Here is a 13,790-nt window from a genome sequence, read left to right as displayed (position 1 = left end):
AGCATCTACATTTGTCTAGCAACAAAAAAATGCATTCATGGTTAGAGCCACGGAACAAATGGGCTGAAGCTGGAGGGAGGGGAGTTAGTTTTGGCTGCTGTAGCAAAACAAAACTGTTCGTTATTGACGCAGGAGTCTCATAATGCAGATGTTTTGGGGATGACTTTTATGCTACGAGGTGCTGTACAAATCGAAATGCTGCGTTTCAAAGATGCCCAGGTTGGTTCAGATTTTGGTGGTATTCCTTGGGTGTGCCAGGGAGGAGGATTTGGTTTGCTGTGCTTTTGTTTCTCTTCTCTAGTATTTCTCATTTAGCTTGTGGCTGACTGCTGCTAGTACCCCTGTCTTTCTGAATCCCATCTGAAATGAATCTCTGGGTCCCAGCCTAGTCCCAGCCCGATTTCTAACACTCATAACCTCAAATTAAAGATGCCAGGTGTCAAAACTCTTATTATTGTCTGTAAAAATGCCTCAGGACAGAAAGGAGTGGAGAGAATGGATATGCAAATTGTCCCTAGGAAATGTGGATTCGCTGGGATGGGATAGGGTGCTGGAGAAGTGCACTTATTGAATGGGATTGTTCTTTGCTGTGTTAGGCTACCTGTTCTTAGAAGGTCTCTGCCACTTGACCCAGTCTCTGGCTGGACACCTATAATGGGGCCAGCTCTCTGCCTTTCAGAGTTCTTAGTTGCTTTGGATGTGACATGAAGTATTTTGGATCTTTTCCTAGATTACAGCTTTCCTGCTGCATCTCAGAAGGCATTGCTGAAACGGAATGGGACACAGGTGGACAACTGGGAAACAGCCACTGTCCAGCCACCAGCAGAATTTGTTGAGCCTGACCTGCACACGCCTTTCTCTACGCTAGAGGAAGAGGAGGGGCTGCTCCCTATAGACCACTCAAGAGGAGGAGTGGAGAGCCTCCAGACCTCCGGGCCAGAAGTTACATCTTCTGAACCAGTGGACCAAGAGGACTCCTTCTCCCTTCTGTTTTCCACAGCTTCCGCCAGGCCAGGTATTGTGACTGAGGCAGCCATAGGAGGGCAAGAAGAGGACTCTGTTTCTCCAGGCGTAGACCTTGGGAGCAGCATGGGACCAGGTCTTCTACCTGTGTCCTCTATTTTTTCTACTACTGTTGGTGCAAGATCTCCCAGTCTTTCAGAAGAACTCTTTGAGGTGACAACTGGGGACACTTGGGCTGTTGGGGGAGCAGATTCAGAGCTTACTGTGAGTACCACAGGAGCAGAGCTTGCAGAGACCACGGTGGAGGCTGGTGTGGAAGAACATTCGGCCAGAGAGGAGGTCTCAGAGCCCACAGTGGGGTGGGAGATGCTGAAGCCCACGATGTTGACTGAGATGGAGCAGACAGTAGAAGTGCCTGTGGGGACACCCTCTCCTGCAAGTGGCTCCCCAGACACCCAGACTCGTTCTGAGAGTGAGCAGCATCCCACTTCTGTGTCTCCGTGGGACAGAGCTGATGAGCCTGTGCTGGATCCCATTTGGAATGACACTGAGTCAGCCACTGAGACTGTGGCAGCAGAGAGGAGCTTGTCACCGCAGGCTGGGGATGCCCGCATGGCCGTGCTGCCAACAGAGCTGCCCTGGGACTCGGCACAGGTAGCACTGGGAGCAGGGAATGGGTGGGAGGTTGCAGTGGAGATACTTGGGTCCTTCCCTCTTGTGGGGGTGTTTAACCCCATCCTTAAGTCTGACTGGTGGAAGGAGTTTTGTCTATTCACCCAGCCAGGTGAGTGAACTTTCAGGGAGGATTTTTCGCAGCACTTCTTAAGGGTATCCATCATCCTTGGTGAAAACCCTGACCCCTCACATCTTCCCAGCTACCCAAAATCCTGCTTCCAATAAACAGAAGCAGAACACCTTCCCTCTGGAGCATGCACAGCAGAGAAAGCTCCTTGTTTCCTCAGCCTGCATTATTGGAAGTGTCAGGACAAAAATGGCCCCAAGGATTTCTGGAAAGGGAGTGAGAAGAAAGTGCTATTTTTAGTGCTGCTGCCTGCAGGGACCAGATGCAGAGCAGGTGGAGCAGAGTACAGTGACCTGTGAGGATGTTGTTCTGGGAGAGCCTGTGGGAGAGGAGGGGTGTGGTGAACTGTAGTTCCTAAATCCAGGAAACTGGCAGCTGGTTAAAAGAAGATATGTAGCAGGAGTTGACTGGTAAGAAAGTACCAAACAAAGCTTTTAATTTTGCTTTCTGCCCTTTGGTACTCAGGAGCCTGAACAAGTGACTTAGCCCCTCTGTGCATCCTATCCTGCCTGCAAAGTGCTGCCTTGTCTCACCAGTCTGTTTAAAGTCCGCAGAGGCTCCTGGTTAGGTTTTGTGTTAAGTGCTGATAAGGCTGCAGGCTAGAGAGCTTTCCGCTGAAAACCTGAGTCCTCCTAGACAGAGGTGGAAAGTAAACTGGTCCGTGGCAAGGTGGTGTAGTGACTTTGTTCCTGCTACATGCACTGTCACTGAAATGGTGATTCCTCCTCAGTACAGAGAGTTAGAGGACAGTCACATCCTTTGAGAAGTGCTTCTCAAGGGGGTATGGCACCTTGCTTCTGTCCCTTGTGTACCCTGTGCTTTTAGCAGCATTCACTAGCTGAACTCAGCTGTCTTTGTCTTGTCTCTCCAGGTGATCTGCAAAGACTGGAGCAACCTTGCGGGAAAAAATTACATCATCCTGAATATGTCGGATAACATTGACTGTGTAAGTCAGTCCAAAGAGATTTGATGGCACAGGGGGAATGGTGCTTAGAGAAGAAGAGGCAGGCCTAGCTCTTGATGTCTGCTTTCACTACAAAACATTTTAAAAGCACTAAATCTCAACTTCCCTGTAGAGTCTGTGAAGAGAAGGAGAGGAGGACAGAAATATTTCTGTTCCCCAAAGAGTGGGTGGAGAGAGATGATTTTGCTCTAAGTCTAGCACATGTCAGTACCATAATGGATTTTTTACTAACTTCTGGCTTGTGGTCTGTGCCAGTCTGTACCTGGATTGTCATGAGACATGAGAGCTTTTAACATTGCACCTCTCACTGGTAGGAAATGTGGCAGGATTGAAGTACAATTCTCCTTCCTTCGCTTCCTTTTCCTTCCAGCATATAGTAATGATCCTCTGATGGCTCAGAGGAATAGGGACTCCCATTTACAGTGTGCATGGTTAAGTACCAAACAGCTATCACTAAATCATCCTTAAGGGCCTCCTCTCCCCACCCTCTTATCTTATGTGTTATCTGGGTCTGTTAACCAGCCATGCTCTGCTAATCCAATGCAGAGGTCCATCCATCCTCATAAAGCTGCAGTTAATTCATGAGCCCAGAGTCCCTTGTGGATCCCTGGTAAAAGAGCTTGTTCACTTCTGCTTGGTCTTTTATCAGGCACTTAAAAACCAGTTGTGCAAGGCCTGGGGTCAAGGTGTCTTTCATATTCTAAGAAATTATTATGAGCCTGACAGCCTGAGACCAAAATGTTTAATTGAGGAACTGTGTTCTGGCCTTCTGTGTCTGTACTCTTGCTTTCTGAGGCTCCTGCTCTGGGCAGAGCCACCTGGTCTTGTTCCTGCACTGACCTATTGCTGCTACTGGTGAGTTGTTGGTTGGTTGGGTTTTATTTTTTTTTTAAGGTGAACTTTCTGGGAACATGGAAAATGGGGAGATGTCTATACACAGTAAAGCATGTTGAATGCTCTAAGAGTAGATGAAAAGTCACTCTTTTTCCTCCTGATTTAGACAAGCTATTTGGAAGGGTTTTAAGTATCTCTGCTACAGTTAACAACTGCAACGCAGAAAATCAGTCCTTGAAAACCACAGTCCTGCTGCCCTGTTTGCTTCATGTCCTAGTCCCCATCACTCTTTCTCCCATCTCTGTGGACTTTAAATGCTAGGTAATTTTGTAATACATAGTAACTTCCTTCCTGTGTTCATTTGCATTTGTGTTGTTTAAACCACTGTAAGGGTGAGAACTGAAAAGCAGATGTGCAGATGTCTCTTGATCAAATTATGTCTTTGCTGTTAAATCCTCAGTTCTGCCTTGCTGAAGGAAGACGGTGCTGTGGAATAGGCAGGGCTGAACTGTTTTTCTACTTGATTTCATGTTTCAAAACATATTTCCCAGTGAATGATTTGTGCTGTACTACCCCTTATTCAAAGGGACATTTGTCGACATACATATTTAACATGAGCATCACTTCATTCCCTGCCTTCCATTACCACTTTGCATGAGCGAAGCTGGAATCAAGCTCTTCTCCTTTCCACTGATCTTGATGCAGTTTGTGTCCTACCCGTGGTAATTTACTCAGTTTGGGTACCTCACCTACAGTCTGCCTGTCCCTTTTGTTTTCTGCTTTCTGTATCTGACCCCTGTTGTGTTTGTGAGGAAGAATGTGTGTTGCAAGTACTGTAATTTAAATTAGTGCAAATGAGGATTCTACACGTATTTCCTGTGTTTTGGTGCCATGATCTGGTGTAGTACTGAGTCCCACTGAAAAGCCGAGGGACAAGTAGGGTGCTTAACCCCTTCCAGAGGGTTGGACCTTGAGCTTTAATATACTTCATAGCACCAGGCTTTTACCTGCTGTAGGGATGATGTCTGTATTGCTGGGTTAAGCTGGAAGGCCATTTGTCTTCCCAATGGGCTCTGGGCAAGGGAATCACTTCCATCTCTTTCTGGGCACATCTCTCGCTCAGCATACCTGGGAATTTTGCCCAAGTGAGGTCTGCAGGATCTGACCCAACAGTGATACCTGGCTGTGTATCGGGAGGTGATCTCTACCTAGGTGCGTGTGCATTCAGACTCCTTCACTGCTCCCTTCCCTCCACCATGGAGAATTTGTCAGTACTCTACAGCCTCTGCTTTCTTCATCACCAGAAACATCTTGCTTCTGTCCTGCTCCTGCTCCTGGCGTCAGCTGCTCCTCCTTCCTCTGCATCCTACAAAAGAGAGCCTCAGGCTGGCAGTGGGGCCATGAGTGGGAGCTGCAGTTCATGGTGCTGCATCGAAGTGCTGCTTCCTCCTGCCTCCCCATGCCAAAATCCATACCCTGATGAGAGTAGGCACTGGCAGGCCCTTCTGATTCAGGCCCCAGTCATCGATGTCTTTTCCAATTAGGCCATTTTTGGCATAGGCCTGTGCCTGCCCTGAGCGCTTCAAATTGCCATGGCAACAAGAGCTCTCCATTTTATTAATCATCTGCGTGGCCTTCAGGTTGGCATGGCAACTGGAGATAAGAATAGAAACACAGGAGTGAGAAAGCAGCAAAGGAGCCTGCTGAGGGATGGCTGGAGCATGTCAGGCTGAGTGGCACCCGCTGACCCAGCGCTGGCTGTGGGGAAGAGCCTAATTCCTTCTTACCTTACATGATAATGTTGCTTCAGGATCCCTGTGTGCCAGAGGAGCTGGGCTTGGTGTGGGACATATGGCAGCCACAGGAACCAAGGAGGACGGTTGGTGCATCAGGAGATGTATGTAGATCCAGCCTGGGGCACTGGGGATGTGTAGGGGACTGTTGCACCAGGTTTAACACTGCTGGCTTTTGGGCACACCTAGTGTGGGGTCTCAGCCATACCATCCCTGCAGTGCTACATCTGCCCTGTTCCCACCATGTGCTCACCAAGGTTCCTTTCCCATGGCAGGAGGAGTTTCGGTTGGAGAGGGGTCCCCAGCTGTTGGCACTGGTGGAGGATGCCTTCTCCAGACAGGCGGATGGGCTGCAGGACCGCTGGCTGATCTCTTTGAGCAAACCCAACGAGAATGACAAGCACTTGCTAATGACACTGGCAGGGGAACAGGGTAAGTGCTGGGGAAGGAGCCTTCCTGTGATGCAGGGATGCATTTAAGGATCTCCCAAATGGATGTGCTCAGCCATGTTGGAATGAGCTTTTGCTTTCCCTTTCAATCCCACCAGTTCCCAGTGTTCACTAGACCTGAGGAACGGAGGGGGACTGAGGACATAAGACTCTTCACATCTGCCTTCTGTCTTGCCCCTCACTGCTTGTACAAAGCTCTGTATCTGCAATTTGCTCTCTCCCTGGATTGCCTTCACCTTAGCATCTGTCAGCTTTCTCCTGATGCTTATGTACTCCATGGGCAGGATGCAATGGCAGGGTATGACATCCTGCTCTTGGTTCACTTCCTAACCTATCAGTTCTTAAGTCTTATCTGAATTAGGATAGTCCTGATGGTGTGTCCCCTGCATCCCCAAAGAAACAAAAGCTGACAGTGAATGTGGGACATTTTACCATCTCTTTATTCCCATTTTGGTATGGAGGTCCTTCTCCTGTACTGCTTCTGTTGCCTGCTTAGTGACAGAGGCCTTCAATGTTGACATTATGGCCTAAATGACCTATATGAACCTGCATCCATGACTTTTTGAGTGTTGCTGCTTGCTCCCAGAGCAGACACAGATGTTGAGAGCTGCTGTGGCAGTGGGAAGGGTATCTAGGAGGCTTTGATATCAGTTTTCCCTGGATTTTTTTTTACTTATTTAGAGAATATTTGGAGATACCCTTGTCTGTGGTCCTTGAGTTCTTTCAGCCTCCTGACATAAAGCACCAATGAACAAAAATGTGTGTTCCCTTGCCTCCATCCTGTTAGGGATTTCAGACTGATGAATACATCTGACTGAGTAACCTGAGCTGAGAGCAGCACTGATCTCTTCCTCTACTTTACAGGCGTTATCCCTACAAAAGATGTTCTCATGGCACTGGGGGATGTTAAGAGGAGCTTAGCTGAGGTAAGAACCTGTCTGCCTGCATCCATTTGTTAAGACTGGCTATACAATTAAAATAAGCAACTTGAAAACTGGGAGCATATCTCAGTCTAACCAAGTGCTGAACCCACAGCAGGCGAACAGATGAGTCAGACGCTTGGCAAACTCCCTTCTCCCCTCACTAGTAGTTGCCAGGCCATCAAATGTCTGCTCTCTTTAAGAGAGTAACTATGGGTTATTTCCTCCCAGCTTTTCTGTCTTTGTTGTTAAACTGCTTTTCACACATTCATTTTGTTGGGATTCTTGGTGTCATCCCTTCTATGCTATTGTCAGTGGCAGTGTGGGTGCTGCAGAGTCCCTGATTTGGCCCTACTCACCCTACAGCTGTTTTTTTATATACATTGGCTTCTCTTGACATGTTCACATGCCTTCTGCAATCCCAGGGTCTGCGTTTCACTCCTTTAGACAACTGCCTACACAAGGGCAGGCGGAGGACCAGAGATGATGGATGCCAGATTCCTCTGCCAGCTGCCTCTAGCTCTCACATATTCCTTTCTAACCCTGGGCAGCTTGGAAGAGGATAGAGAAGAGGACAGATTAGTCCCATGATCTCTGGATTTTTCCCCTTAGCCTTACAGGATATGTAGGCCTGATTCTGCTTGGGTTTTTTACACTACTGGGAGTAATTTTGTTGATTTTAGCAGCAGGGTTGGGCCATTGCCTTGTTGGCTGTCTGCTCTCAGTTTTTTCCCTGACCTAAGAAACTGGTGCAATCAGACAAAGCAAATTAAGTGCTCAGTGCTGTATTGATTGGCTTACACCAGAGAAAGTGCAAAAAACCAACCCTGTAGAAATTGTGTGACTAAAGTATCAGCGCCTAGAACTGTCCAGAAAGATGGATTTGTCTTGGTGCAAGGTCTGACTTTGCAATTGTGGCCCGATGTTAACCTGAGTCCTACCAGAGCAGCCTCACCACGTGCCTCCGACTCTCCAGCTCTATCAATAATGAAACACTGCTCACTGCACTGACCTTGTGCTGGCATGAGATTGGAAGGAGGAGGGAGGATATTCTCTTACACCCATCATACTTAGTATTGATACGTAACCTGTTTGAAATCTGCTAAGTCACTGGGACCGATATGGGGCTGTTTGCTGACAGCCACAGGGGCCCCATTTCTAGGGCAGCTATTCCTAAGCTTTTAGGATCAGTGGGCAGCTGTCCACTTTCAAGACCTCATAAAGACCGCTATGCCCTCTTAGGACCTGAGCTTTAATGGAAACCTATTTATTATGGTTACATTCTGTGCCAAGTAGTCACCAAAGCCTCAGTACCCATCAGTGGTCTGTGATTCTATGATCGTAGTTTGTCTTGGGTGGTTTGTCCCATGAAAGCCTCCTTGTCATGCACATAGGTGTGATCTTTGTGCAGGTGATCAAGATAAGATTGTGCCTACTGTCATTTGATGAAGTGTCAGCTTTCATGGAAAATGGTGTTATATTTAGTTATGTGCCTTCTAGTCACATAATACTAGACTTTCTGACTCTCCAACCCTGGCTTTTAGTTCCTCTGCCCACAGTGGTGGTCCTGTACTTGGACCCTGGAAAGTCTGAACAGGATCCCACCTGACTGCAGGCCAGGACATTTAGTATACTGCTTTCTTCCTTCCAGATTGGTATCCAAAACTACTCAACCACCACAAGCTGCCAGTCGCACCCCAACCAGACACGCAGTGATTATGGGAAGCTCTTTGTGGTGCTGGTGATCATTGGCTCCATCTGTGCCATCATCATTGTGCTGGGGCTCATATACAACTGCTGGCAGAGGCGCCTGCCCAAAATGAAGAACATGGTGAGCACTGGATGGGTGGAAAAGGTGGCTAGGCTCTTAGCCATTGGGAAGGAGGGGATTGGAAAGTTAAGAGGGAGATTGTTCTCCCCTGTCCACTTATGGGACATAGGTGGAGACACTGCTGGAGTAGCGAGGGCGTCCATTCTGGCAAGAATGCAAACCCGTCTCTTGCTGTGCTTAGGACAGCTCATTTCCACTGCGAGGGCTGGGCTAGGAGCAAATTTACCTTTTCCCACTGACCCTGCAAAGTTCTCAGTGACCCTTGTAGCCTGACCTGATTGCGCTTCTCAGCAGCTTTAAGACCTGTCCTCCTTTGTCTCCATTTGTGTTCCTCTCGTCCTTTCCAGTCGCACGGGGAGGAGCTGCGCTTTGTTGAGAACGGCTGCCATGACAACCCCACCTTGGATGTGGCCAGTGACAGCCAGTCGGAAATGCAGGAGAAGAAGCCAAGCGTGAACGGTGGGAACACCATCAATGGCCCCGACAGCTGGGATGTCCTGATCAATAAGCAGGCGAGCGAGGATGTTGATGTGTTTGAGGAAGACACACATCTTTAGAAAAAGAATGGGGGGAACCACCCTCTTAAATACACTTGTTTCTCTCCTATCTTGACTGATGGACCATGGGATCAGGTGGCTTCTCAGGAACTTCTTAAAACCTTGGAACAGGTCTTTGGGCAAATCTTCCCAATAGAAGTCCTGAGCCTGCATCTGAGGCTTGGAGCCAGGAGGATCACTGAACAGAGGGAAGCGGGAGGGGTGGGTTTGTAGGTCTCTGTGTGTGTGTTCCTATCAGTAGCACCAATGCTTTTATCACCTTTAAATGCACTTAAATGTAGCTCTCTTGTAGTGGCTGAGAGTGGCTGGGCTTAAGAAGCAAGATGGTGAGGCTGTCGGCCACCAAAAGTCCAGATTTGGGGAGTAAATTCACTTTCCAGATCCTGACCTTGAGATCGTGTTCAGTCTGTGCAGGTGCAGTAACACCTGTGCATTCTGAATGGAGGGGAGCCAGGATTCAGTCCATGTCCTGGGCAGAGTTTGCATTCCACATGTGAAAACAGGTTTTGTAGTGCTCTAGCATTCAGCTGCTAATCAGATGAGAGCTGATGTTTACATTCGGGGAAAACATCCCCCCTGCTGTCATCTTATTTCACCCCTGGTACCACAAACAGCCCCACTCTCTTTTTCAGCTCCACAGCTCCAAGCTGAGTTTGCAAAGTTTGAGCACTTTACCCTTGCTTCACTGGTTACAGAGAATTTGGTGCCATGGTGCAGCATCTTAGCTGGAAATTTGCTTTAGGTTGGAGAGTTGCTCAAAAATGACATTTACATGCCTCGTTAACAAAACAGCCTGGGAAATCATCAGCAAAGTATCCCATGTCTAAATCTCAGTTTTAGACTGTCAGGCCTTTTCCACTCCAGTTCTATTTTTCAGGATAGTTTGGTTTCAGTTGGTCATTTTGAGGTAAAAATAAAGACTGTGTGAGACTTTATAAACAGTTGAAAAAGTTAAAACTCAGAAACAGGTAATTTTCTGGTCCTTTTGTTTCCGTTTCAGCATCCTGCCCTAGGGGAGGGTGGAAGTGTTTAATGTCCCACGGGTGTAAATCGGGGTAACATCTTTAAAATTATTTTATTTAAGCAAGTGTAAGCCAGATGAGATGAGAGTCGATCTAAGGGCTCCCCAATGAACATTTCTCAGGCATGCCTCAGGCAACTTTGAGTCTCCAGCTCCCTGAAGACTCGTGATAAAAGACACTTGAATATGCATAATTGTTCTCTGAGCCCTGCCTAAACTGAGACTCAAAAACATTTGTTTCTTCTGTCATTGAGGGACTGAGGGACTTGCTTTGGTCAGAGGCAGCAGTACTTCTCTCTGTTACGGTGATCTGCACGCTTGCTCACTGCGAGGTGCAGTTTCACACTTGGTCTTTAAGGGAACCTTTGTACAGAAAGGCCCCAGATGTGCAGCCTGATGCCGAGCCTGTAAATCTATCACTGTATGTATAGGTATTTTTAGCATGTTCATCCCTGGTGTGTGTGCCTAAAGTCAAGGTGCAAGAGTCTGTTGTTTCAATTTGCATAGCGCTTTGCATACAAACTGAATCACAGGTCACCTTGATGTAGGACCACATTGGTACCAGTCTGTTGAGGAATCAAACCATTGGTTTCCTATTCAGATTCCAGTTTTCAGTGGTTTTAGCCTGCCTCCATATCTTTCCCTGTTGTGTAGAAGACAGTGGATCATCAGCTCCTTTTGTATCTTGGTAGGGTTGCAGAGATGCTCAGAGGAGTTCCTTCTGCCCCAGCAGTTGGTAGTGGGGGACAGTCCACGTACACGAACAGCCACATGTGGCCCTTCTTTGGCCACCCCTCACTTATGGCTCCTGCTGAGTTTGATGGGTCTGTGCAGTGTAACTGCACAGCTCCAGTGGCTGTGGTGATGGCACTTTGGGGCTCACAGGATGAAATGCAAGTTGTTGTTATGATGAGTAAATTAAAGCATGGAGTTAAAATTTGAGTTTGTATAGCACTTAGCATAATGGGGGCTGGCATGCCCGTGGCCTTTAGGCAGCTTCACCGTGTAAATGTTTCTAAGTCCAATAATCCTCATTAAATACATTTTTAATGCCCAGTGGCTATTAAAAAGATAAAGCCACCCGTTAGATGTGAATCAGTTCACGCACAAACCCATTCCTTGGTGCATGTCACTGCTAGGAGCTGCTTTGCTGCCCTGTTTCCTCTCCACTATCCTAATTCAGAGAAGCAACAAGGCGGTGGTAAAGCAATGCTGCTGGCTGGGCTCAGCACTTCCTGATCTTGTGTAGAGTCTTCAAACTTTGAAGAAACCAAGGGGGTATGTGGGCCTCATGATGAGTTAACAAGTTCTCCTGATTTGCTCTTCTGGCTTCCTGTGGCCTGAAGGTTTTCCAGAGACACTCTTCTCCGTCTGGAGCATTCAGGTGATCTTGAGTGTCTAAGGGTGGCTGTCATGAGGCTAAGGACAATTTTCTGCTGTCTCTGACAGGGTGCACCTGGCTGTGTGATCCCAGTTTAGCTCCCGAAATCTACTGGTTGATAGCATTTCACTTTAGTCTGGTGATACTTTTTATCCCTTTACTGTTTGTTTTTTCTCTGAATCATTTTTTTGCACTAGGCTGATCTTTTCAAGTCGATTGCACTGTTGTCCCTCTCCTGCCAGCCTTGCAGAGACGGGTCATCTCCGGGGACCTGTGGGCTGGGGAGTGCTGTAAAGAGCTGGATAGCCCACTTACTCTGTTCAGTGCTTGCATTTTCAGCTCTGCACAGGGAGGAAGAAAAACTTTGTCTTAGCATTTGTAACAGGAAGCTTTTCTATCACCTTAATGTAGTTAAACCTCTTTTTAACAAAAACTGTCAAAGCTGGACTTCTCAGAGTGGTGTGCCAGGCGACAGAGCAGATGCAGGAGACAAAGCAATTCCTGGAAAACTGTTTGCCACCGACTCGGACATCGCCATAGTTCCATCTGCCAAACGTTTGATCGCAGTGACACCTGGTGGCTGTTGGGAGTTGGAGACGAAAAATAATAACCCCCCAACAATTTCCCTCTTTTAGCTCTGGATATTTGTTTCCTGTGACTTGCCTAGGACAGTCACCTGCTTTATTCATGAGGGGCTGCGGGACTTGCCTATGAGCAGAGGGGCTCACACCAGGCGTGTCAGGGATGGTTTGTGTGAGGACACCCCTGTCTGCAAAACAGTGAAATGGCACATTCTCTGGAATCACCGGTGTGGAGGACCTGGGTAGCAATACAGAGTCTCAGCTCCATTTTCCTGCTTTGTCCTCCACTTGCCTTCTCTGCTCCTTGGGACCACAGCTAGAAGGCAGAAACTCTGGCTTGATATGAAGGTGCTTCTTCAGAAAGAGCATTGGGTGCTGGTATGAGGAGTGCAGCACCTTGGGGAATGTCAGCGATGGCAGCGTCTGGAGGTACAGCCAAGATCAGAGTGGATCTCCGTCTGTGGAATGGTGGCCAGATGTGGTCTGGGATGGCCAAGCTACAGATTACTCCAAGGTGTTGCCCAGATGTCTGGAACAGCATCTGTAATATGGAGTCTAACATGTTCCAGGACCCTGCATCCTGCACGCTGCCTCGTGGTGGGTAGAGTGGAAAGAAACAATGAGAAGTGACCCAGTAACTGTGCTGTGGAGTATGTAATGCAGGTTCAGAATATAGTTCAAGATACCACCTTAAGGATCCCCCTGGCACAGAATACAGTGTGAAATGAAGGTACATTATCCTATGGATTATTGCAGCATGACCGTAGAGCATTGCAGCAGGGTCCCACTGCAGCCGCTGCTGTCAGCAACTCGTCTGTTCCCATCTGCCTTCACAGCCATGCAGGAGCACATCTCTCCTTCACAGAGAGTTTGGGGCAGCTGGAACAGTCAGAGACAACAAGCTCCTTTGTCTGTGCTGGCTCATGAGAGTCTTGTGGGCTCATCTCAGCTGACAGCCAGGCTCCCAGCTATTCTTCTCAACACCTTCATTCCTGTTGGACCTAAACTGTCTGCAAGCCCTGGCCACTGCTTGGGATTGCTTAGAAACAGTTGTGTCTGGCCCTGGAAGCAACAGGGTTGTGGTTTTGTTTTCTTTGCAATAAAATGCACCTGCTGGGTGTCTGAACACTGACCCGAGTGCAGTGCTTTACTTGGTTAGATCTGCTTGAATTCATGTGTGTTGCATCTGGTAATTCACTGTCAGCCACGGTCCCTCTGCTGGGATGGGGCTGATCAGCCTGGCCCCTCTTTCCCCACAGTGCACTACTTAATTCTCCCATCCCAGGTTTCTGTGGAAGCCCTGAGCTGTGCCAGGTGCCGAGGCTGTGGGAAAGTGGCTTCTCCCCTGGGGTGTCCTACCCAATACCCACAGGACCAGCCCAGGACCCGTCTTTTCTGCTTGAATGGCTTAGCACGAGCCTCTTTCTAGAGCAGAGCCCCTGCATGTGTGCCCAGCCCTGTGCCATGTGTGTCCCACCCAGCTCCCCACCATCCTACACCTGCTCCAGAGCTGGACCCCACAGAGAATCACAAAATTGTTAGGGGTGAAAGGGACCTCTGGAGGTCATCTATTCCAACGCCCCTGGCGAGGCAGTGTCGCGTAGAGCAGGGGACACAGGAACACATCCAGGTGGGTTTGGAACATCTCTAGAGAGGGAGATTTCATGCTGTCCCTGGGCAGCTGTTCCAGTACC

The 13,790-nt window shown here is 48.2% G+C and overlaps 1 protein-coding gene across 3 annotated transcripts in view; it reads left to right on the top strand.

Annotated features, from left to right (window-relative positions):
- Positions 1–13,226, top strand: part of PODXL2 (podocalyxin like 2) — a 32,485-nt gene extending 19,259 nt beyond the window's left edge. For all 3 annotated transcript variants that reach the window (XM_017820666.1, XM_017820665.1, XM_017820667.1), the window contains exons 3-8: positions 731–1,617; positions 2,637–2,711; positions 5,632–5,788; positions 6,670–6,731; positions 8,377–8,556; positions 8,904–13,226. In XM_017820666.1, coding sequence (XP_017676155.1) covers positions 731–1,617; positions 2,637–2,711; positions 5,632–5,788; positions 6,670–6,731; positions 8,377–8,556; positions 8,904–9,113 — 1,571 coding nt within the window. In that variant the 3' untranslated portion in view covers positions 9,114–13,226. The remainder of the gene's footprint in view (positions 1–730; positions 1,618–2,636; positions 2,712–5,631; positions 5,789–6,669; positions 6,732–8,376; positions 8,557–8,903) is intronic.
- The last annotated feature ends 564 nt before the right edge of the window (positions 13,227–13,790 follow it).

The sequence above is a fragment of the Lepidothrix coronata genome, unplaced genomic scaffold, assembly GCF_001604755.1.
Source record: "Lepidothrix coronata isolate B3197 unplaced genomic scaffold, Lepidothrix_coronata-1.0 Scaffold84, whole genome shotgun sequence".
Lineage (NCBI taxonomy): Eukaryota > Metazoa > Chordata > Aves > Passeriformes > Pipridae > Lepidothrix > Lepidothrix coronata.
Note: the sequence above shows the minus strand (reverse complement) of the source record. Positions and strands in the feature narration are given on the sequence as shown.